Genomic DNA, 25,112 nt, shown 5'->3' with positions numbered 1-25,112 from the left:
TAACTTGTCATGTGTGTAGTTCGTAATTTCAAAATATGTGTTCTGCGCTTTGAGAGATCGTGTGTGCATCACGTGTCATGCCAAAATAATTGCCTGCTGCAAATGCGTCTAAAGGGTTTATGATAAAAGAGACGCTCGCGTTTGCCAGATACTCGCATAATCTCATGCGTAATCAGAGTTTACTGTTAAGGAAGTGTCTAGCGTGTATTTTGGGAACGTGTATTTATCATAAACGGTTTTGACGTGTGCGCAGCAGACACTTATTTTTACAAAACACGTGATGCACACAGGATCTCTCAACACGCAGGAGACATATTTTGGAAAAGGGAACCACACGTGACAATCCGAACACTTACTTTTGAATTAGCGCAACCTCGTTGAGCAGTCACGAGCCGCCGCTGGTGTAGACAAGGAATGAAGGCATTTGCCTGTAACCCTGAACATACAGAACAGGTTTCCCCTCTGGGAGAACCCTTTTGAGTCACCACTGAGGAAGTCTTATGTGCTTTAGGCCAAAAATAATGAAGTTGGACATTGCTGCAATCAAATCCAGTTATTTCTAAAAATACTTCAGTGTGGCCTGATATGATCCTGGACATTGCTATGAGGATGTGAGCATGAAACAGATGTCCCTGAATCGTCACTAAATCCTAAGCCACCCAGAGAAACAACTTCCTTGTTAGGGGGTTAAATTGCTCTTTGTTGGCTTTAAGCAATAGCCCCAGACTATTAATACAGTATGGCCAGGAATGACATCTCGACGCCGAACTGCTGTCTTGTTAGACCGATATTAAAAATCTCTTCTTGCAACAACTGAGCTTTCATGGGGTCCACCTCGGTGAAACAATCCAATGTACCTGGGGGGATGAACCGTGAACTGCATCCAGTAGCCAATTTATTAGTTCTGACAGTTTTCTCTCATGGAGGAAGTGTATTAGAGAAAGCAACCTCTCAAGGCTGGGTTTGGTTGTGAGATGTTCTAAATCGATGCCCTGAAGCGACTGATCGGCAGGGCATTAATTTGCTTTTGCTACAGTATTTTATAATGGATTCATAGTTCTAAAAACCTATACAGGTAGATACAGATGAACCTATATACTGTAAGCCGATCTGTAGTTAAGATTGTATACATTATATTGTACACATTTTACACAGTTATGTTAGCTATTAGTGTAGTTTTTGATACGCTTTAACTATTATTTAAACTAAGGTAATCTACTTGTTGTTTATTTTGCTTTTTATCAGAAATAAACTACTTTAAAGGACTTTTTTGTTATTGATTCTTTGCGAAGTTTACCGGAAGTTTCATGTGTTCCACAAAAGACATTTGTTTATGTTGTTACTGCGTAAGACATTTCATAAATTATTCAGATGCACTAATGCTGGTGGCTTTCCCAAAGTGTCATTTTTTGACTCAACGTTGAAGTTCCCTCAAAAGGGAACGTCTTAGTTAACACTGTAACTTCTGTTCCCTGAGATCGGGAACGAGATGCTGCGTCTCAAAGTGTCATTTCATGACGCATCATTGAAGTTCCCTCATAAAGGGAACTAGTTGAATGCATTGCTCATGTGTGATGTTGACCCTTCCACACAAACAAACCTTGAACTTTCTATGTGCCTCTTCTATGAACTCTGATCTGTAATTCTTTTCATAGATTTTCAATTGGATTTAAGTCACGTGATTGGATGGGCCATTCCAGCAGTTTTCTTTTCTTTTTTTTAAACCAACTGAGTTACCCTTGCTGTGTGTTTGGGTTTACTCATCATGCGAGTTCACTTGTATGACACCTTTGCATGCGTGAATTGCATGGGTTGATGTTACCAACAACTGGTGAAAATGTGTGTTAAAAGTGCCTTTGTAAATATATTTACTGAGAAAAGTGTCACAACATGTAGTGGCATGTATGTGTATTTGCACAAACTAATGCAGCTTGAGGTGACATAAATGTTTTTAAACAGCAAGTGCATAAGCAATGTTATAAAATGACTGTTTACAAATATGAATATAGTAATATGAGTCAGATAGAAACATAAAATTATATTGAAATATAAAACAAAATTATTAAATATAAGCTCTACCATGATGACAACAACAAAGTTCAATGTAAACAGAACCAATGCAGCATCAGAGTTTTCTTTCATAAAGGCTGAGCTTAGTCAGAGCCGACATTATTTATTTATTTATTTATTTATTTGTGGCTTTTTGTAGCTCTTTATTTTTTCTCTCTCTCTGCACTAAATGGCAGTGCCGTGTTTGGATAGTGCAGATTAAGGGGGGTATTATTGTAACTAGACTTGCTACATACTCACAAAACAGAAAATCTGAATGAGCTATTTTTCACATGCTTGCAGAGAATGATTTATCAAAACTAAGTTATTGGGTTTTCCTTTTTCACTTTTTCTAGGTTGATAGAAGCACTGGGGACCCAATATAGTACTTAAAGGCGGAGTCCACGATGTTTGAAAAACGCTTTGGAAAAGGAGACGGGCCGACTACCAAAACACACTTATAGCCAATCAAATCAAATCAAATGCCTGGTTGCGTATGTGTGGGGCGGGTCTATCAACAGAAGGTCCAGATTCTATTGGTGTAGGGGCGTGTTTGTTTAGGTGATTTCAAATATCAACATTGGCTTTCAAACATCATGGACTCCACCTTTACACATGGAAAAGACAAATTTTTAAGCTATGACCCTTTTAACCAGGCTGTTTAAAGACACCTATAGATCCACCATACTGAAAAATCCAGCTAAGACCAGCATAAGCTGGTGAGCTGGTTTTAGCTGGTCCCCAGCTTGGTTTTAGCTGGTTTTGCTGGTGTAGGAAACTGGTTTTGCTGGTGTAGCAAGCTGGTCTAGCTGTGTTTTGGTCACATTTTAAGCTGTTCTAGCTGGACTTAGCTGGTCATGCTGGAATACCAGCTGGCCCACCAGCATGACCAGCTTTGTCAGGCTGGGAGGACCAGCGTAAACCAGCTTAAACCAGCTATAACCAAGCTTATGCTGGTTTTAGCTGGATTTTTCAGTAGGGCATTTATTAGATATGATTAAACAAATAATATATGAATATGAAACAAACATAAACTCCATTGCCATTTCTCAGGGATACTCCACTATTTTTGAAAATATGCTTATTTTCCAGCTCCCCTGGAGTGAGACGTTTGATTTTGACCGTTTTGGAGTCCATTCAGCTGATCTCCGGGTCTGGCGCTACCACTTTTAGTGTAGCTTAGCATAATCCATTGAATCTAAATAGACCATTAGCATCACGCTCAAAAATAACCAAAGAGTTTCAATATTTTTCTTATTTAAAACTCTTCTGTAGTTTCATCGTGTACTAAGACCAACAGAAAATTAAAAGTTGCGGTTTTCCAGGCAGATATGGCTATGAGCTATACTTTCATTCTGGCGTAATAATCAAGGACTTTGCTGATGTAATATGGCTGCAGCAGGCGTAGTGATATTACGCACTTCCCAAAAATAGTCCCCTGCCATTGAACGTAACCAAGGGGACTATTTTCAGTTACTGATTTTTACACCAGTTTGAGAGTATAGTTCCTAGCCATATCTGCCTAGAAAATCGCAACTTTTAATTTTCTGTCGGCCACAGTACACAATATAACTACAGAAGAGTCAATTTTGATGGAAAATTTTCAAAAAAGGTGGAATGTCCCTTTAAGGTTACAATAATTTCGACAAGGCATAAATGCAACAGTACTACTTAGTGTCCCAAGGGCCCTAACAGCTTTAAATAATGACATAATTCAGTTTACATCATTGTGAAACTGTGTAAGAGTGTCTGAATATATCTTTTTTAGATAACAGATCTATGGCTGTGTCGATCGGGATAGGCGTAGCTTTTGGTGTCTTAGGGCTGCTCCTGCTGATCTGTTTGTTGCAGAGGTGTTGCAAGAAAATTCGCTGCTGTAAACGTGAGTGACTTCGTTATGTATAAAAACTATAACAGCATTAATCCAATGACCCAACAAACTGTATACTTAATAAATTATAAATGAAAAGTGATTATATTTTTGCATCCATCTCTTCTTTGACAGAGCCATCTGTGAAAGATAAAATTTTGAAGTAAGTGAATCTAAAGCAATAGTTGGTCGAACAGGCTACAGTAAGCTTTGTATACCATATATAAAGTATATCATTGGACAACACCAAAATGTTTGTCATTAATGTTGTATTTGAACGGAAGTAGTACATTATGATGTCAATAATTCATAATGCAGTTACATCACAGTAATGGCATGATTCAAGTAAGCATGATTGACATGATTCGCACAGCAAAGTAAACTGTAAATGTGAAAATTTAAAATGAAAAGCTTCAACTTATTTCGTTCAGTGTGTGTGTGTGTGTGTGTGGTAGTGATATTGCATACAAGATTTTATTTGTATTTTTGTTTTTGTCTGTATCCTTTTCTTTCAGGAAAGTGGCTATGACGAAATCTCCATTTTCAATAAGCAGGATCATTGACAAGAAATAACGCCCAGTCACTGTTGACAGTGATTCATCGTTTATTTATCTCTTACTGTAAAATCTTGAATGAACCCGAGTTATTTTTCTTTGCAACACTTTAAACTTTATTTCATCTCATGCTACCGTGAAAGCATCCGTTTATTTATTTTCTTGATTTAACTTCTGTGAAAAATGTGAATCACACTGAAATGTAAAAGTGAGAAAAGTGGAGATGTGATATGATTCATACCTCTGCTAAAGTATACATCACTTTCTCATAGTCTGGGAAAAGCAGAACAACAAGAGGCGGCTGTTCGGTAAAAGGTACTTTTTATCCTGTTTTTCACTGTTTCCAAATTCACCGCAGATGCAAAGAAAAGCGTTTTCTCAGACTCTTAAAAGGTCACCATACTGAGTCCCACACCAACTTCATAGCTTCTATATGTTTTGGTGCCTCTTAATTGCATAGATGGTATAAGGCATCTGTTGAACAACTTTGGCTTTATTTCAGGATATAGATCCTGAACAGACCTAACTGCAAAAAGTGCTGCGCATTTTTGAACTAATCCAGCTGTAGTCAGCTGCGCTGTGGAATGAGGAAGTGTTTGTATATGGTTAGCACCATAGATATTTATAATAAAGGCCAGATGTCTGAATCTCTAACATCATCACCGGCGGCCATCTTGTCTCGGTCGGCTCGCTCACTCGTGGCATTGTGTTTTGATGGTGCACGTACTTTTAAATAGTCATAACTTGCTCAATGATTTACAGATTTTCAAACGGTTTGATTTAATAATACTGGTTGGAATCATTCTGGTTGCTTGAACATGTTTCATGAAAATTATTCAAGTTGTGGTTATTTTAAGGTACGTGCGCCATTGGAGCACGGTGCTGCGGGTGGGCGAGCTGACTGAGACAAGATGGCCGCCAGGTGCAGACGTCGACCTCCATTGGCCAGCAGCGCGGGCGAGACAGCCTTTATTATACATATCTATGGTTAGCATGAGCAACAAATGCCTGATGGCAGCGCACTGGCAAACTTCGCCGTTTGCAGTGCATTAAAACATTATTTTTAAGCCGCATCCGCGCTTCTTCTCGAAATGAATAGTTTGCCTAAAGTTGTGTATACAAACTATGTAACGACCACAAATACAATCAGAACGTGCAGTTCAATTTACACTTGTCCACTTGTCCTCTGAAATGTGTCCCAGACCACCTCCTAAAGTGGTTTGAGCAATCTAATTTAAATACGTCTCAAAAACGTTTTGGGAGGGCATTTACAATCGTATAGAGAAAATGCATGGAGTGACCAGGTGTAAAAAGACTCCAAATTAACTTTTCAAAAACCCAAACGGGACAGACGCCTCGCCCTTTCCAATTTCCTTCTAATATTGGGCAGCTAACAATAAGAAACTGTATTTGTGGTGTAATTCCCCACATATTAATTGGTGTATTTTTTATCTTTGGTTGGGTTGGGTAAAACTTTAGATAAAAGTAAAAGAATCAAATAAAATACTTGCTTTAAAAATTATTCTTTTATTTAATTCACATGAGTATTGTTCTAGATACACTATTTAATGTCATAGTATGCTCTGTTAAAATTGATATTTTACAATGTTCAGCAATTTTTTTTATTTACAGTATAGTACATTCCTACATGTAGTTTGCTACTGTAGTATTCTGTATTATTACCTATAGTAAATTGATATCTTACACTTATTTTCAACCCAGCATTGGGTCAAAAATGGTCAATCCCAACCATAGGGTTAAATTAATCCAGAAAATTGATATATTTGACCCAACAATGAAATGAAACCCAGCATAATGTAGGTTAAATTACAACCTAACATGTTGGGTTCATCCATTTTTGACCGAACGTTGAAAATAACCTAGCATTTTTGGAGTGTATAGTAAATATTGCAGATTATTTAAATATGTACTCCTCCTGTGTTTTTAAAACTGGTATGGGTGAAATGCAACCAAGATTTCGATTCTTAATATAGTATGTACAAGCAAATGAACATAAAGTTGGCCATCTTGTGAAGTGTAAGTGTGGAAAGAAATGTATTTTACATTAAATTATTGTGTCTTCCTATAGATTAAAGTAACTACTGTAGCAGTGTATGTATGTATGTATGTATGTAAACATGAATTTGGGCTCTTGTTTCCTTTCTAATAATATGATTTATGGGTCATATCTGTCTTCTTTGGAATGAGATTTTCACATTTTGTTATTCATTAGAATCGATGCAGAGGGCTCATGCACTAAACCTCAACCAACATGAACTTTATTATCTGTTAAACCATCTATGGATCCTGGTTAGTTGTTTCCTGTGCTGACGCACGACATGCAAAGCATGTGGAGGTGGTCTGTAAAAATCATTCAGACAACAGCTAACAGAATTACCAGACTGTTTCCTTTGCACTGTGAGCAGGAAAAGTTTTTTTTTTCTTAACAGTCTCTTTCTAACCACACATGTGTGCCACGGTTGAAGGCACTGGGATGTCACCATGACTAGTATGATTACTTTAGTAAACAGTTCTGTCATAAATCTGATCACCCTTATATCAAACTAGTATGCTCACAACATGATCACAATAAAAGCAACATTATGTCTCTTAAAATCTGCTTTCTGAATTTCTGAACTCCCTTGAGTTAGATAAACTGGAACCACTCCAAAAATTGGCCCTGCTGTGCCTACGATTTCATATTCATTTCTGTTTCTGGTAGGCAAGCTTTTACATTTGCAAAGAAGTGAAAGAAGGCAGTTTTGGTTCCTTAAACTGGGGAGCGTGAGATGGTGCCAGGGGAGGCCCCAGTTTTATGACATTTTAGTCCATTTTGCACTCACTGTAAAAAAAAAAGTTGACTTAACTTAAATTTTCAAGGCAACTTGCTGCACAGCTTTTTTGAGTTTACTCAACTCTTGGATGATGTAGTTCACCTAACTCAATTTACTGAGTAATGTCAACTTACACAAAAAAGTTGAACCAACTTAAATTGATTAGGTAATAAGCAAATTTCTATGTTTACTCAACTAGTGGCTAAGTTGGGTAAAGAGTAATTTAGTATATCCAAATTTAACTAATCTACATGTTTTGGACTGTACACAGAAAGGTCTCATAAACAAAGTCTTTGTCTGACTTAAACCAGAGACCTTTTTGCTGTGAGGCAACAATGATGCGCGCTTTATCATTGTGCTGCCCTCTACACTGAACACACACTTCTCAATCATGGTAACAATGAACAAACATAATTCTTTAAAAATTACTCTAAATACAACATATAACTAACATTAACAACATAACAACATAAATAAATCCAGCAAACATTAAAACAGTCATCTTTTTTAGTAAATATTAACCAAAGAAGTGAACATGTCGCAATGCATGCTGGGAACCATTCCGACCATTGTTTTTTTTTAATTGCTTGTTCAGATTACTCAGTTCGGCAAGTTGGGTGAACGAATTGGACAAAAACTTATACAAACTTATACAAGTCCAGTCAACAAAATAATATTTGTTAGCTGAATGATTATGCTCTTTTTATTCAGTGAACACAAAATAATCAATTGACGCCCTTCAACAAAGAAATCTTTGTTCAAGTTACTTAATGTTCTTTGTTGAATGAACATTTTAAAGTTGGATTTTTTACAGTGCTGTATCATTTAATATGTTTTCATTAATTCATATTCTAAGTTTTTGAAGATTTTGCCATAAATTGTCTTTGGGGGGGAGGCACAAATGGATTCAAAGTAATCAAATCAAAGTAATTAATACTGAATGTTTTCTAGGACATGCATTGCACTTGTCCGGTACACAAGAACTTCAAAAGGCAGTTCATTCATCTTGTCGAATTGTCAAATTCGTTTAGCATTGAGTACTACTTGATACTCCAAGATATCTAGAAGAAATAACATGTTAGTGTCCAAAAACACTGTACTAACATAGTAAAATCATATCGTGTTCAATGCCATTATGTTTGCCATATGCTATGCTAGTGTCTTGTGCAATGCATCATTTCTTTTAAAATAGAAAAATGATAACCAGCATACGGATATATATATATATATATATATATATATATATATATATATATATATATATGAATTGTGTAAATTATTAATTTAGAGAGCTACTGGCATATTAAACATTTGTAATAACATCAGAAGAATTAACACTGATGCATTTTTTATTTTTATTTTTAAATGCCAAATCATTATTTTTATATTTTTTGTCCATATAACCCATTTTAGCCATTTTAGACAAGAAATGTTCAAACCTAGTTGCAGCTAAACAAAACCCACAATCATCAGCCTTACTAAACCACATCCGCTCAGGCACTTGCCGTGAGATGAGCACCAGACCATTTATTGTCAAAATATTCTCACTTCAGATGTGACCTCACACTCGTGCATCTATTTACGTCTTTGGCAATGCGCCTGTATTGTTATTTCAAAACTACCTGTTCTGATGATGCCGCTTTAAATCTAAAAGTTGATAAAAGCATGTGTTGGGTTTGGACAAACCCTAAAATTATCACCGATGATCTCTTCATTCAACATCTGTGCAACAGGCACTATCTGTGGGGGAGCATGGATGCTGGAAAACCACTGTGAGTGATGACTAAGGTGATAGCGTTTATTTGCATAGGTCGTGGGAGTGAGATGTCAAGTCAGGCCGCAGAAACTCCACATTATTCAGTTTTCTTTGAAACTGTAGGTATTTTCTTTTTAAAGAGTGAAAATGCCTGCACTCTAAAAAAAAACGCTGGGTAATTTTTGACCAGCTGTTGGGTTAAAAGATGCCAGAAAATTTATATTTGACCCAACAATGGGTTAAATCAACCAAGCGTTTGGGGATAAGACAACCCTATACAGTAGGTTAAATTACAACTCAACAGGTTGGGTTTGTCTCTTTTTGACCCAACGCTGGGTTGAAAAAAAACATATTTTTTTAGACTGTGTAGGGATATTTGCACAAAAGTTGTCACTGGGATGGTATCTTTAAAAAGGATGTAATTGGCAGAGGTGGGGACAAGTCACACATGGTCAAGTCCAAGCAAGTCTCAAGTCTTAAACCATCAAGTCTCAAGTCACAGTTCAGATAAATCAAGCCAAGTCAAGTGTTCACCCTAAGCAAGTCAAATCAAGTCCTGATAAGTGTCAAGTCAAGTCACAGTACTAAAATAAATAGGGGTACATTCAGGTCTAAAATTAGTATTAGGTAAAGAAATCGAATCACATGAATAATAACACTGTCTTTATTGTATGAATTAAATATAATTATTTTTTAGAGCTACATAATTTATTTGATTTTGTTTGATTAACATTAATGACACAGACTTGAGTAGGTTAATTGAGGTCACTGTCTCTTTAGCACAGGCTGGAACTGCCTCTAATCTATATACATTTAAGAAATAAACAAATGTTTTTATTAGAAAAAGAATACTGTAGATATAATTTTGTATGTGCCCTGTCAAGAACAGAAAGATTTTATGTTCGCTTGTTTTTTTTTTAACGCGTCTCTCTTGTGTGCGCACTATTGAGGGCACTTAAACGTGCACGCAGACACAGACGGAGGACGAATTGCAAACGCCGCAACATAACAGTCTCTCCACATAAAAACTTTGTTGTTTTTTCAGTGCTCTGTTCGCCAAATGTATTCTAATGGACTACAGTGTGAGAGACAGACAGTAGCCCAACTCTCTCTATAGTCTACACATCAAGAGTTCTGATCTAGGGATGATCACGAGCTGGACCAGACACATTCAACCGTACATGCATTTGCGCTTAGTTACAGAACGCTGCTCACTTTAGCGCCTTTTTGCGGTTAAAATCACTTGAATGTTAAAGGACAAGTTCAGTATCTTACACCTAAAGCCCCGCTTTCAGACCGTTCATGATGAAATAGAACGGTTTTGACTGAAATTTCGACATATGTGGCTGTCTGAGAATTTTCGGGAGTTAGTTGTTTTACCTCCCAGTTCTATAATGGGTGTATAGGTGCACTGGAACAATCCTTCCTAAAATGCATTAAACTTTAATTTACAAAGACATGAAACTCACCGAGTGGCAAGGCCGCCTTAATGCACGGGCTTACCTGGGCTGAAGCCCAGGGGCCTCCCAAGTTCAAGGGCCTCCCAAGTTTGCGTTCATGACGAGCTGAAAATGTCATATTGTTTTGTAACTTGTCGGGTTTTCTGTCAATCACTCTAATTGCACGTTACATGGCTGCTGATTGGTCCGTTGTAACTTAACGTGAAATAAAATGTCAGACGTAACATATTTTTTATTCTGCGTAATGTAATTAAGTGCGCGTTGTCAACTTGACATTCCTGCACGTTAGACTGAGTGTGACAGAGAAACGGGAAATAATCCACCAACAAATGAAAGAGTCATTTCTGAAATTTCATAATGCACTAGTGAGGTGCAGGTCTCTCTCTCTCTTTCGTGCGCGCGCTCGCTCATTCGCTCTCTCTGTGCTCGTTCAGCTGAGTCTCTGGCATGCAAAAGTCTCTGACCCGTGCACAAGAAACTGTGCCGCTAAATTAAGAAAGGAGTTCCCGCACATAATGCTGTTAGTTGTTATAAAGTTTAAGTTTACTCGCGTTTATATCAGTGACGCGTGCGCAGCTGGAGCGATGTAGTTTGACGCGACGTCAGCTCAGTACACACATCTGTTGGTAGAAAGACGAGAAAGAGACGCAACGGTAAAGGTGCAAGTCTAAGAAAGTAAAGAGCGACAAAACCATCTCAAATGATCATCCCCTGATAGCACCATTATAATCTCATTATCTAAAGATCTTATATACAGGTATGTTCCCTGTCTGTCTTGTGCATATTCATACTTGGTCGTTTAACATGCTTATGTATGCATAAATACTAAATACAATGCATACTATATCTTCAATAGCCTACAAAATAAATAACTGATTAAAAAACAAGATTCTGTCTATAAAGACTTATCTTTTGTTATCATTAATGCATTTAACAAGATTATGTCTATAAAGACTTATCTTTTGTTATCATTAATGCATTTTCACTTTAAAACTAACTTTAACTTATTATATTTTTAAAACTGTTGTGAGCATTTAGTTAGTGAGTGGCAATTTTCTGCAAATTATATTCCAAAAAATATATAAACATAAAGCTTATAAACATATAAACTTTCACACATGATGGTTTTATTATAACCACAAGTTGAGGTGTGTGGTTGTTAAATAAAGTGTCTTGTGTTTATGCTCAAGTGGGCTCAGTGATATGTTAATAACAATATTATGGTGTTTTCTGGCTCAAAGAGGGAAAACTCACTGTTCTATGTCTCGAAAGAAACTAATGCATTTTGTGATGTAGATTACCTAGATATTACACTTAAAAAAAGAGACTATAAATCGATGGGAAGGGGGGCCTACAAAACCTCTTAGCCCCGGGGCCTCACATTAGGTTAAGGCGGCCCTGCCGAGTGGTCAGGGGTGTTCACTGATATGCTCACACAAATATCGCTGTAAAAGATGCTTTCCAACAGCTGTTTTAGCTTTCGTTGTAAACTTGTGGACCTATTTTTCCAAACGCCTCACACCCGGATAATCTTCCGCTGAGAGCTTGAATAATAGACACTCCAGCCCAGGTGGTGGCGATAATCGGCCTTTGCCAATTGCAAGAATACAAACAACGTTTCCCGGCGCAGAGTAATACCGTACCTCACAGCACATCTAATACAAGTCAATGGAGTTGGACAAAAACTACGATAAAACCTGTTGGAGTGCGTCTTTTGAAGCGTTTTTTGTGTGAGCGTGTCGGTGAGCGCCCCTGGCCGCTCGGTGGGTTTCACGTCTTTGTAAATGAAAGTTTAATGCATTTTAGGAAGGATTGTTCCTGTGCACCTATAAAGCCATTATAGAGATGGGAGGTGATACAACAAACACCCGATAATTCTCGGGCCAGCATCATATGTCCAAATTTCAGTCAAAACCGTTCTATTTTATCATAAAACAATCTGAAAACATGGCTTTAAGTGTAAAATACCAAACTTGTCCTTTAACATTTGCAAGGCTTAAAACACGTGCAAATGATAAACTTTTCCAAATTGCATGCGAGCCGAACCGTTGGTCGTGACTCGTGACCACAGATCATCTGCAATCGCATTTTCCACACGCAATCCACACAAACACTTGAAAATGTGAACATTTACAGACATTATCCTAACGTTACATGTAATAGCTACGCCACTGTTATAGCCAAATTCCCCAATACATATTTACGAGACGTATCAGTAATGATAATGGTCACATTTAAAGCATAATATGCAACCAAGGCCAAATTATGACAAACAGGAAAGATTAACGTAAATTTATTGCGTAATCGTTATAGAGTAAAACTGCCTATAAAGAGTTGACTTTCTTTCCTTATGGTTCTTGACGTTGTGGTTGTCCTGTCGGATATTCTTGCGTTGCATATTTAGCATCTGGCAAATCTTTTTTTATTGGCACGGTTCAGTTCAAAGTTTTTATAGCCAACCGACACTATTTGTGGAGCTCGACTAATGTTACTGTCTGCCATGTTTGGCGCGGTTTGAATTGTGCAGCGTTAAAGGCACAGACGCTGATTAGTGGTGCTGACGTCACAATAATATTTTTATTTTAATGAATTTTATTGCTGTTTGTTTATTATTTATAAGTTCAAGTCATTATCGAGTCAAGTCAAGTCTCAAGTAACTTGTTCTCAAGTCAAAGTCAAGTCAAGTCATTTTCATACTTTAATCAAGCAAGTCGCAAGTCCTGAAAATTGTGACTCGAGTCAAGTCATGTGACTCGAGTGCCCCACCTCTGGTAATTGGTACTACTTTAGGTACATACTGATATGTACATTTCAGGTACAAAAGTGTACTTTTTAAAAAAGTACCACCCCAGTGAAAACTTAAGTGTCTTCTTGTACCTCTTTAAGAAAATAAAGTTCTTATAAAGTTATTTTATGGGACACGTTTGTATTCACACAGAAGCCTCTCTGCCAATTTTACGGAAATTGTCTGGGACCAAAATGCTGTGTGAATGAGGTTTAGGTTTTGAGATCCAAACTCAAACTTTTCTTTCCTTAAGGTTTTTTTATTGTAAACAATAAAACAAATCTTACCTAATTGCCTTTATCTCCTTTTATTTTCCATCGATGCATTGTGTTTTGCCATAATGTCATCTAAAACTGCTTTAAACAACACTTTCCCTTATATTTGTACACTGTAGAAAATCTTTGTTCCACTTCAATTTTTTAAGTTTAATCAACTTGAATTTACAACTTCTTTCAACTTTTTGACTAGTGAGGAGTTACTATTGACTTAAGTTATTTCACCTTTATTTTTATAAGCATCTCCTCATATTCAAGAAAGTAAAAAATTAATTAAAAATTCATGTTGATTAACTGAACTTAATAATTTACATCCAACAAGGTGTATATTCATCATACGTGCATCATGCTCGGGACACTTAGGTCACAAGTTCGATTCCCAGAAAACGTACATATCATTTAATCTAAAAAACCTTTAATGCACAGTATGCCTGTATGGACAAAAGTTAAATTTAAATGTGCTACCAAACAGAATTGCCAAAAAAGGATGCATATCTTGATGACTTTTTGTTTAACCATTGACCGGGTTTGCCCCACTTGCTCATTTTTCATTATTTATCAGTCTAAGACTGGAGAGTTGTGAAGTTTTAATATGGTCTACATCTGCATATATGTGATTTCTTTATCTGATTCACAACAAATCTGTCATTCTTTATGTGATTGAAAATGTAAGACATTTTCTTTTCAATCATACTGAACTGATTTACTGTCAGACTGAGGACTAATTTTCCTCTAACAAGTGGAAGCTAATCCAAAAATTTCTTGGATATTCCTCATAAGGTGATAATTTGTTGAGTGGGTAAAGTACCGTGTTTTCCTTCCTTATCTGAAGATGGAGGTCAATGATGTAGTGGAGTTTCACTCTCTCATTCTTGCTGAATGTCTCAATGTTCCGAGTCTATGGAGTACTGCGCAATTACATTGTGCAAGACCTACAAAATCTAGACTGAAAAGGTTTGACTTACATTCAGGACTTATCGATTGCTCATCTTTATTCATAATAAGATAAGGATGGCATTACATCATGTCCTCCGTCTAATGTGCCGTCAGAGGAAGTCGCATATCGTTTGAACCCACGTACTGTCACAAGGTCTCATGACTTTCCAGAAGAGGAAATGCTGGGCTTTCCTTTCTCATTAGCGTTTGCATAATTATTTTCATAATATAGGAGTAAAATAGTACGTTTTTTGTTTGCATGTCAGAGTTTTTATGGGTTATTTTGCAGGAACAGTATCGTTTAAATCATTTAAATATTTTATTTTCTATGACTGACTAAAAATACATTAAAGGGAACAAAATATAAACAGAGGAAAGAAAATGTAGCCATTTTTTAAACAATTTAAAGTAATTAAAATATATCTAATTTAGGCTGTAATGCTAACGGGGTGCGCACACTGACAGGTTTTTCTCAGCTGAGCGCTTTGGTTGCTGTGATACTCTGCTTTGTTTATCAGTCGTTGAACGATGCGCCGATTGGTTGTTGTGATGTTTATCCCGCCCCTCCTCCACTGTGATTGGACAGCGGAGTATGAACTAACATCGACAAGCTGAGCTTTTCATCCAAAGTTGAATATTTGTTAACTCTCACTTTGGTGTGCACACTCGCTAAGGCTTTTCAACCTCATCTTACGTAAATTCTTAAGTATTTTACAACATGACAAATTTGTTTAATGTAAATCGTAAAAAAAAACATACAATTAGATAAGAATAAAATAGTGAAGGGCACCCCCTAAACATTTGATTGTACAAATTCAAACAAATTAGCCACCTTGTAAAATAGTTGCGAATTGCCATTGTTGCAATTGTAAAGCTAATCTTGCATTTAGCAATGACACTGGTAGTTACGATTCTCTCAGACCAATTAGTGATTTACAGTGTTTTTACATCACGTTTAGTATCGGCTCAGCTTGCTTAAAACCCCAACCGCTGTGGTACTAAAAAGTCAGGTACACAGTACTGTAGCCTACACAGTGGAAAATCCCCAAAAGTAACCTGACCCAACCCGTGGGGTACTATGCAATGGAAAAGCACCATACCGTACCAATGTGTACCTTGGAGGTACCAATATGCACATTTTAGGTACAAAATTTATTTAATTTAATTTAATTTAATTTAATTTAATTTAATTTAATTTAATTTAATTTAAAATAAAATAAAATAAAATAAAATAAAATAAAATAAAATAAAATAAATTAAATTAAATTAAATTAAATTAAATTAAATTAAATTAAATTAAATTAATTAAAATAAAATAAAATAAAATAAAATAAAATAAAATAAAATAAAATAAATTAAATTAAATTAAATTAAATTAAATTAAATTAAATTAAATTAAATTAAATTAAATTAAATTAAATTAAATTAAATTATTTTATTTTATTTTATTTTATTTTTTAGCAACATGCTAAAAAGTGCTAGAACCATGGTGGTTATTTTACACAGGCAAGCACCACACGGAAAATGTACAAATCTAGTCACTTTTTATTACAATAAACACTTTTCATTGCTGTTAACACAATTCAACATAAAGACGTCAGTAAACAAATATGTGTGTGTGTGCAAATCTGCATCAAATCAACGCATACATAGCATAATCAAGTAACCATATTAGTTGTGGGTAAGATACGCAAGATAAGCATTTGATCTGAAGTTGAAAGCTAGCAATGACATTTTATGTAACCACCAACAGTTTTTGGTTTACTCATTGTCAAGCAGCAACCAAAATTCAGGCTGTATCTCACATTGAATCACTCCAAAGGAAAACATTGGGGTGATTTTGTGCTGGAGTTCTCCCATCTGGTGACCAGCAACCAAGCGAAATGGCCCATGTACAGGCATGGTCTCGCTTTTGAGAAACCCAGACGGATTTAGCGTCTCGGCTGTCTCTCTAAACACTGCTTATGTTCCATAAATGTCAGTTAAAGGAAACAGCAAATATGTACAATGTACATTTCACTTTCTTATTTGCTTACATGCCCATAAAACATTTCTTCACAGCTCACGTGAACGACAGTTCCACATCTCCTAATGTAAGAGGCAAAGTGTCCAACCGGCACTGCAGATTGTGTTCTTCTTGTAAGAATAAGGGACAGGAAATTAAAAGAGTGGACGATTCGCAGCAGTCTTCATCCGACTGAAAAGCCAAATCCCCCAATCCTAACACATTCGCATCCTGTGCAGGAGATTTTTGCAGATAGCTTGGTCTGTCATGTTCATCTGCTGTGGTTTGCTCATGAGACGCTGAATCACATACAGTCATTAAAAGCTTCCCAGTTCTGCACCACATGCAAGTTTCGAAGTCTGAACACAAACATGTCACCTGACCAGACCGATAGCCACCGCTAGGGCCATCCGTATTACTGTCTACATCACAGGGTACGGTTATCTCACAGTGTTCATCACCAGAGGGGCTCTGACTCCGATATCCATCCCCAACAATCACTATCTCGGAAAGAAGTCCACTGTCGTCCCCCTTAAGGTTGTCGGAAACATCCCGGTTCCCCAATCCCAAACCACTGTCCTCTCTGCTTTGGCAACTGCTACTGGTAACTCCTCCATCCATACAAGGGAGTTCTTCCAAGCTTCTTCCACCATCTTCAGATCCAGTCAGGCTTCCACAGCCGCTGTCGTCATTTCCCCCAGGCGCATCCGTTCTTTCGACCTTATCCGAGTGCTGCTCGCTGACGCTAACACCACTGTCTGTGCTCTCTCTCCTGTCTTTATCTTCTTCTGTGTATTCAAGTGTTTTATTTTTTCCTGACATTTTGTTGCTGATCATGAGCCAACCCTTGTCAGTGACGCTCTCCACTTGGACAGATCCTACGTTCATGGGACGCCATTCATTTACTGCAGATTTCTAATGGACACAAAATAAAGAAATTTGGTTAAAACTAACAACCAAACACTCTCTAAAAGCTTGACCTTGAAAGTGAGAATCAAAAATATCACTTTACCATTAAACGACAATTAAAATCTTTAAAAATCATGGTGTTTGATGACAAAATTTAGAGTACTATGAAATCTGACCATTAATTTTCTTGGCAATTTTTCAGGTACCAAGAGTTATTTAATAGTATATTTCAAATGACTGTATTTGTGCTAAATCTATGTATCCATAAGTGCATATTAAATGTTTGACAACCAAAAATGTCCAAACATTTTCATTAAAGCAGTCTAAAAAAACTGCATTCATCCTTCACAAAAGTAATCCACACGGATCCAAGGGGTTAATTAAAGTCCTTTGCGGGTAATCGATGCAAATTTGTAAAAAAAATATTACGACTTTTACAACTATTACAAAATGTAGAAATTGTAATGTATAAACTTGATTCGTTAACAACGCCTTCTTGGACATGCTATTCACATGAGTGTTTTAGCGTAGTGAACTTTAGCGTAGTGAACGTTCAGTGCCATGTGTACGTTGAGCAGTGACATTACCAGAAGCTAGTTATTATAGTTTTTAAAGTTAAAGATATGGATATTTTTCTTACATAATCGCATCGATTACCCGTAAAAGACCTTTATTAGCTCATTCCCTGCCAGCCTTTTTTTTAAGTTGCCCGCCAGCATTTTTTGTGATTTTCACAAAAGTTTCACAAAATGCAGCTTCTCCAGGCTACTAAGGATAGAACGAATAGATTCTTCACAGCTAGACGATCCCAAGATTTATTGCGTGCCTGTAACAACTGGATATAACGGCTGGATATTTTATAATAAACATTTCAAATCTTTATTAAATAAAACCGTGTATTTTGCATAGACTGTAAAAAAGATGGACGTAGTGTCTATGACGTCACCCATAGGTTTCTGAAGATCGTTTTTAAAGCTTAAAGAAGGCGGGCCTGCCATCGCCATCTTGCCCGCGCGTCACCGCGTATCACTCACGGATATCCGAAAATGGGTAAAGAGGCGGAAGTTGGGTGAAGCTGAGGTAGTTGGTTTCTAAAACCACGCCCCCTAGCTCGACTATAGTGACAGCATTGGCAGTTCACCTGTCACTCAAGTGACCACGGCCTTAATTATGCAGAACTTTAGGGCTTAATATAATTTAAACAGATATGAATGAAGGGCAAAATTAGCTATACAGACCAAAAACACTTTTTGTACCAGGCTGAAAACATATTATTTTCTACTGTAAAGGGCATTTTAACATGGAGGTCTATGGGAATTGGCTCACTTTGGAATCCAGCCTCTAGTGGCCAGTCGATGAATTGCAGTTTAAATCAGTTCCGTATTGGCTTCATCAGAGAGATCGGAAAGTTGCCCCTCGGTATTTTGCAGAGAAAGTTATTATGTTTTGTATTAATATTATTCTTTGTATGTTGCGTATATTTCTAAGAATTATTTATTTGATATACTGATGATTAGTTTCTACATTAGCACGTCATATTTTCTAAAATAAAAATAATATATTTCTGGTTTATTTTAACATATTTATGGGTGGGAACAACACGTGACGCAACTATTGATATGCCGCTGGCTAAACCATTGTCAGTTCAAAGTTATAGAGGGAAAAGGTATAGATTTTAGCTTTAATTCTTAACAGTACGCTAGCCTATTAGACTTCATCTATAGTTTTACGATTTTAAACCTAACAATCGATGTCACTTTAATAAATAGCATATACTACAAAGCTTTAAGCCAATATAGCTTTCTTTGAAACGTGGGTGAGCATATGCATACGTGAGACAAAAAAAATCCCCAGAGTTTCCTCTTCTGCCTTAGTTCCATGAAAGGAGAACTGATATTTCAGCCTTTACTGTCACTGAGGCATCAGAATCCAAAGGCCTTGACTTTATTCCTTTTTTTAATACTGAGACTTGCATTTCATACTTTTAGTTTTGATGAAACTAGTTTTATGTGACTCACCAGAACAGCGGGCATTTTACCAGGACGCTTCAGGAAGAAACAGACTGCCAACATGAAGACTGAGATGGGTCCAACTACACCGACAGTTACCATATAGATCACCATTGAAATATCTATTAAACAAGAGGATGCAATGGTTTAGATTTTGCTCACAAAGATATTATTTTTGTAATAGAAACATTCCTATTTTTAACAGGTTCTACACAGTGGTGGAAATTTCTAAGATTTACTTAGGGACTTTTGATGTATTTTGGGACATTTTTTAATTATATTTTTATTATGTATTACAAATTGAAGTCTATAATATTGATAAAAAGATAGCAGTACTCAGACAATACAATTTGAAAATAATGACCCCCCAAAATAGTAATGTGACACGACACGAAGCAGAAGTGCATTATGTAAGGAATAATTGACGACTGGCCGTCGAATTATTCAAAAATAATGCACACCCAAGTGCGTAATGTGGCACAATGTAAAGCGAACCAGTACTGTTACAACACGGCTTTGCATTATTTTGAAATAATTCAAAGGACCGGAGTCAATTATAACACTTCTACCATGGCTACCACCGACATTGCTCTTGTGGTTATTTTAAGAGAGGACATATGCTTCGTTCAACAGGTTGTTGAATGCTTTATTGTGATTGGTTGAGACATTTTGATAAACACACACCTAACCTGTCAAATAATAATAATAATGCGTTTTATTTATATTGCGCCTTTCCATGCCTCAAGGCCGCTTAACATTATCCATAATAAGTATTAAAGAGATACGTTTTAAGTTGGGTCTTGAAGGTAGACAAAGTTGGTATATTACCAAGTGAAAAGGGTAGCAAATTCCATAATTTAGGAACATTGACACTAAAGGACCTACCATTTACGGTGGACAGCCGAAAATGTCTTAAATTACCTACCAGAGTAATGTCTTAGCAATGTATGTGGTAACCGTGGTATAAGTGTAATAATTGACTCAGGTCCTTTAAATTATTTTAAATTATACCACGCGCCTGTTGAATGCTTTATTCTGATTGGCTGCGAAATCTTCCATGGGTGTTGATTATTTTTCTGTAAACTGCACATCTAACTTGTTTTAAATGTCTTAAAAATAGGCACTAGAGCCTATGCTTGTTGTAACCGTGGTATAAGTATGTGGTATTTGGTATATATCAAATCAACATATTTTTTGTTACTTTAACTTGAGTTAAACAAATTGAACTTCATTTAAGTTAAGTCAACTTATCACATGTCAATTCAAGCTATATCAGTAAAAACCAAGTTGTTTTAACTTCATGTTAAAAAAAATTCAGTGAAGAGATGAAAATAAATTTAAATATAAACTGTGTGTGTGTGTGCGTGCGTGCGTGCGTGTGTGTGTGTGCGTATATATATATATACCTTCAGATGGATATATGCAGCACTGTGATGAGGTGTTTCTACTATTGTCAGATTTCATCTCCACTGTCACGTTGATACAATACTCCTGAAATAACTGTAAGGAACCAAACTCCACCTCACCATCTTCATCATCATCTTTATTCTGGCTTATAATCTAAATCAGAGAAAACATAAATTTCATAGTGAAAATATACTCCTCATTCACATTGTGTTACTGATGAGCAGCTGTACGATCATGAAACTTAAATGCATTTGAGACATCTAATGACTTAACAGGAACCCTGCAAAATCTGTGTGTTCACCAGAAACCCTCTTAATTTTTTTTAATAGCAATATTTCAGAAACATATTTTTTGTTGTTGGCCAAGGGTAATAGTAAAATCCATTCCCAATCCAATAATGTTGCAAACCGATCAACCAAGAAGATGAAGTGACCAAGTTTCCTGTAAATTGTGACTATGAAAACCTACCTGATCATCTCCTTTCAGTCGCAGGGTGACGGTGTAAAGTGGGCCATAGGGGAATAGCTTTTTCGAGAACTGCTTCCTGAAGATCTTCACCTTCACTGTTTTCGGGGTGGAGAACAGGTGGAAATCTGGAGCTAACAATTTGCCTAAAACATGAAAAGTCCCATTAGAGCCACTTGTAATGTACACTACAACTGTAAAATGATGAAACTTAAACTACTTACTCTCTGATAAATGAACTCTTTTTACAAATGACCAAGCTAAGCTGACATTGCCTTGAAACAGTCCAACCTTTACTTTGATTGGATCTTGGTCTATAATGTTTCCAATATTACATGTTGTTTCTTTAATCATGTTACACTTTGGCACAACATGCCAATCATGTGTTCCATATCTAACAAAAAAATGAGAAGACAAATATATGAGCTTAAGTATCCAGACAACACATAAATTAATATAATCAAAATATGGATGTATTATATTGGGTGATATAAAAGGTTTTTTGCTTACATAGCCTGGCTGACTTGATAAAGGGCATTCAGAGGGGCTCCGTCAGGGGGACTCCAGAGCACAGTTACATTTCCCTCCCATATGTCAAACGTCATATTTATTTTCTTTCCTTCACCTGTTAGGAAGACAGTAGTGACAAGAATTATATTCAAACTTTCCCAGACTTTATATCAGCGCAGCTGTTATTTCAATAGAGCAATGGATTGTTACTTCTGTATTTACAGTTCTGTGAACCTGTCTGTAATAATAAAGAAATCAATCAATGATTTTACATTGATTTCAGTCTTTAACATGATCAATATTATATTTTCACAGAATGCTGTTTACATGATCATTTTAAGTCACAAAAAAGACCTTAGCTTAGGGGTTTTCACATGTTAAGGATGACTTTATCGGATTACTCTATTAAAGCTAACATTAAAGGGTTAAGTTGAAGCAGAAATAACATTAGCCACAGCAAGATAAACAACCTTGTGGTTTTTTTATACATACACTTACAGTCTATATTGTTAAGTCAAATTTGGGGTTGTATGATGACATAGGGGACCTCCGATGTGAAACATGGAATTTACATCAATTGCGTACAGTTGTAACAGAAACTGTGGGCTGTGATTACAACGAAACTCCCATTTACTTACTTCAATGAATTAAACACCTACTACTCTTATAATAAATTATAAAAATACTAAAATCTTTAAAAGTAAATCGTGTACCAACTGAAATGAATTCGGCTCTTCAAAAAGGCTCTGAGCGTCAATGTATGCTCGGCGCTTGTTGGCCTTTACGATAAATCCAAATGAGCCATTAAAGGGATATTTTTATTTTAACATTTATAATCATGTAAGGAACAACTTAAACAACACATTAAAAAACCTATTTTTAAGTGAGATTCATTTCACTAACAAATAAATGTGACACTGGACAACAAAACCAGTTATTAGGGAAAATATTTTTAAATTGAGATTTATACATCATCTGAATGCTTGACAATAGGACAATATTTGGCCGAGATACAACTACAGTATTTTAAAATCTGGAATTGGCAAAAAAATATATATATATATTGAAGAAACTTGTTTTTAAAGTTGTCCAAATGAAGTCCTTAGCAACACATATTACTTATTAATTATTATTATTACTTTACAAATACATATACATATACATATACATATACATATACACACACACACTAGAATGTATTGTTGGCCATTGCTACAAATATATCCATGCTACTTATGACTGATTTTGTGTTCCAGGGTCACAAAGAGACTGTTTAAAATCACATACAACTTTACAACAACAATCTTCTCTTACCTGCTACATAAAGCGGAGTGTGTATCAATAGGACCAGCGCAGACATCCATAAGGACCAATCCATTTTTATATCAATTTATGAACAGCATATCCCTCAACAAATCCAAAGTCCTCTTCGACACACATAAATGATCACCTGAATGTTCGTTGTAACACAGTCTTTAGTTACTCTGTTAATATGTCAGCCTGCCTCTCTCTCTCTCTCTCTCGCTCTCTCGCTCTCGCTCTCTCGGTCTCTTGTGTGAATGTGAGGTTAAGTCTTTGACTCACTCTATGTATTTGCACAGTAACTTCCCCTTTTATTCTTCATGTCCTCGTCATGGCAGATATCTCCCCCTCTCACAGATAGCGATGTTGTTTTTTTTCTTTTGCGGTTATATACGTACCATCAAAGCATGCAGACCGGCTGTGTGCGCGTAGAGAGTGTAAACATAGATCATAGTAGAAAAATCTGCCACGTAAAAGCATAAACCCATTATCATGATTGATTCATTCTGAGTATAGCTGGAAATTATTAAATGCACATATTAATAAGAAAAAGTACCACGATAAACATATAGTATTGCTATAACATAATCACAATAAAATAGCTTATACATGATAAAAGAGCTCACATACTGTGTATGATATTTAAATTACTACTCAATACTGTACTGCAGGTGGCATATTTGCATATCTGTGTGCAGATGTCCAGTATGACTTCTCAGTGTTAACTAAGAATGTGCTAATTTATTCAAAACTTTGATCTGATAAACTTCACACTTGACTCCAAAAGGTTTATCTTCAACGCATATATAGTTGTCTAATTTCCCCAAACAGAAAAACCAGCGGTGTAAATATGCGATTCTTAGAATAACCGAGAACACGATACTAAAATACTTTACAGGGTTTTTTTTTTGATAGCTTAAATACTAGAATTATAAATACCTCACAGTTAATGAAACCTGATACTCAATAAGCAAAACCTCAGCCCAGATCTGCACATCTATAAGCGCATTCTTAACCTCACAGAAACTTATCTACTTTGAACACAAATCTAACATGATGCCACTTCTTTGTCATTTCTGCTTTCCAAGAATATTACACATATGAACCAACTGATGGCACAGGCAAATGTATGATGCTTAAAGGGATAGTTCACCCACTAATGAAAAATCAGTCATTGTTGTGTAATGTGTAGTCTAATAGAAGAGCTAAGGAGAGGGATCTGAAAGCAGATAACTTTAATAGAAACAATAATTGAAACATGAATGCACGATACGAAACATGACAATAACTGAAAAATGGCAAACACAAGTGCTACGTCTGAAACCGCCTACTTCCATACTATAGGCGAAAAGCAGTAGGCGAGGCGAGTAGTATGTCCGAATACGTAGTATTCCAAAAACAGTATGCGAAAAGTACTCGGATGACCTACTACTTCCGGTTAGATTTCGAAGCGTGCATACGATGGACACTTCGTTATCCCATGATGATGCCCCAGGAGCAGAGTTATGCAACGAAGAAGAAAGGAGAAAGCAGCGATGTGGCCATTTTCACGCCGGTATGACATGACGTGATGATGACGTATGTATCAACATGGCGGATGTAGTATGTCCGAATCGCATTCATACTACTAGGATTCATACTATATTGTACATACTGTTTTAACAGTCAGTAAGTACTTCATCTCATTCAGTAGTATGCAGTTTGGGACGCAGCCAAGGGTATTTATACACACTCCAATCAAAGGTAACAAGGAACACCTGGAGACAATTATGACGAGATATGTGACAAGACTACAATGATCATGACTAAGAACTACAAAAAAAAAAAAAATCACAAGACAGATACATGACAAAACCCTTACACACAATCTGGGTTATTTTTAAGCCATATTGGGTAAATATTGGACAGAACACACAGCTGGGTTAAAATTGACCTAATGCTGGGTTGTTTAACCCAACTGCTGGGTTAAAGGCGAGGTGCATGATC

At 36.3% G+C, this 25,112-nt stretch overlaps 1 protein-coding gene and 1 long non-coding RNA gene across 2 annotated transcripts; one reads left to right on the top strand and one right to left on the bottom strand.

The window, feature by feature from the left end:
* Window positions 1–3,816: 3,816 nt before the first annotated feature.
* LOC129437728 (uncharacterized) lies at window positions 3,817–5,935 on the top strand. The gene is made up of 3 exons (XR_008642334.2): window positions 3,817–3,931; window positions 4,055–4,082; window positions 4,435–5,935. It is a non-coding gene; the product is annotated as an uncharacterized lncRNA (long non-coding RNA).
* A 10,111-nt stretch (window positions 5,936–16,046) lies between these two features.
* il10ra (interleukin 10 receptor, alpha) lies at window positions 16,047–23,571 on the bottom strand. The gene is made up of 7 exons (XM_055196024.2): window positions 23,139–23,571; window positions 21,825–21,939; window positions 21,539–21,708; window positions 21,318–21,460; window positions 20,849–21,002; window positions 19,452–19,564; window positions 16,047–17,439 (listed from the first exon to the last, which is right to left on the bottom strand). The coding sequence occupies exons 1-7, from the start codon at window positions 23,200–23,202 to the stop codon at window positions 16,582–16,584; spliced, it is 1,617 nt and encodes a 538-aa protein (XP_055051999.2). The 5' UTR covers window positions 23,203–23,571; the 3' UTR covers window positions 16,047–16,581.
* Window positions 23,572–25,112: the final 1,541 nt, after the last annotated feature.

Source organism: Misgurnus anguillicaudatus, chromosome 24 (genome assembly GCF_027580225.2).
Source record: "Misgurnus anguillicaudatus chromosome 24, ASM2758022v2, whole genome shotgun sequence".
Taxonomy (NCBI): Eukaryota; Metazoa; Chordata; class Actinopteri; order Cypriniformes; family Cobitidae; genus Misgurnus; species Misgurnus anguillicaudatus.
Note: the sequence above shows the minus strand (reverse complement) of the source record. Positions and strands in the feature narration are given on the sequence as shown.

Coding starts and splice junctions, on each gene's coding strand:
- il10ra (XM_055196024.2), bottom strand. CDS start 23,202: ATGGATTGGTCCTTATGGATGTCTGCGCTGGTCCTATTGATACACACT. Junction 19,565..20,848: donor CTGCATATATCCATCTGAAG/GTATATATATAT, acceptor CTTGTTTAATAG/ATATTTCAATGGTGATCTAT. Junction 17,440..19,451: donor GTAAAATGCCCGCTGTTCTG/GTGAGTCACATA, acceptor TGTGTCCATTAG/AAATCTGCAGTAAATGAATG.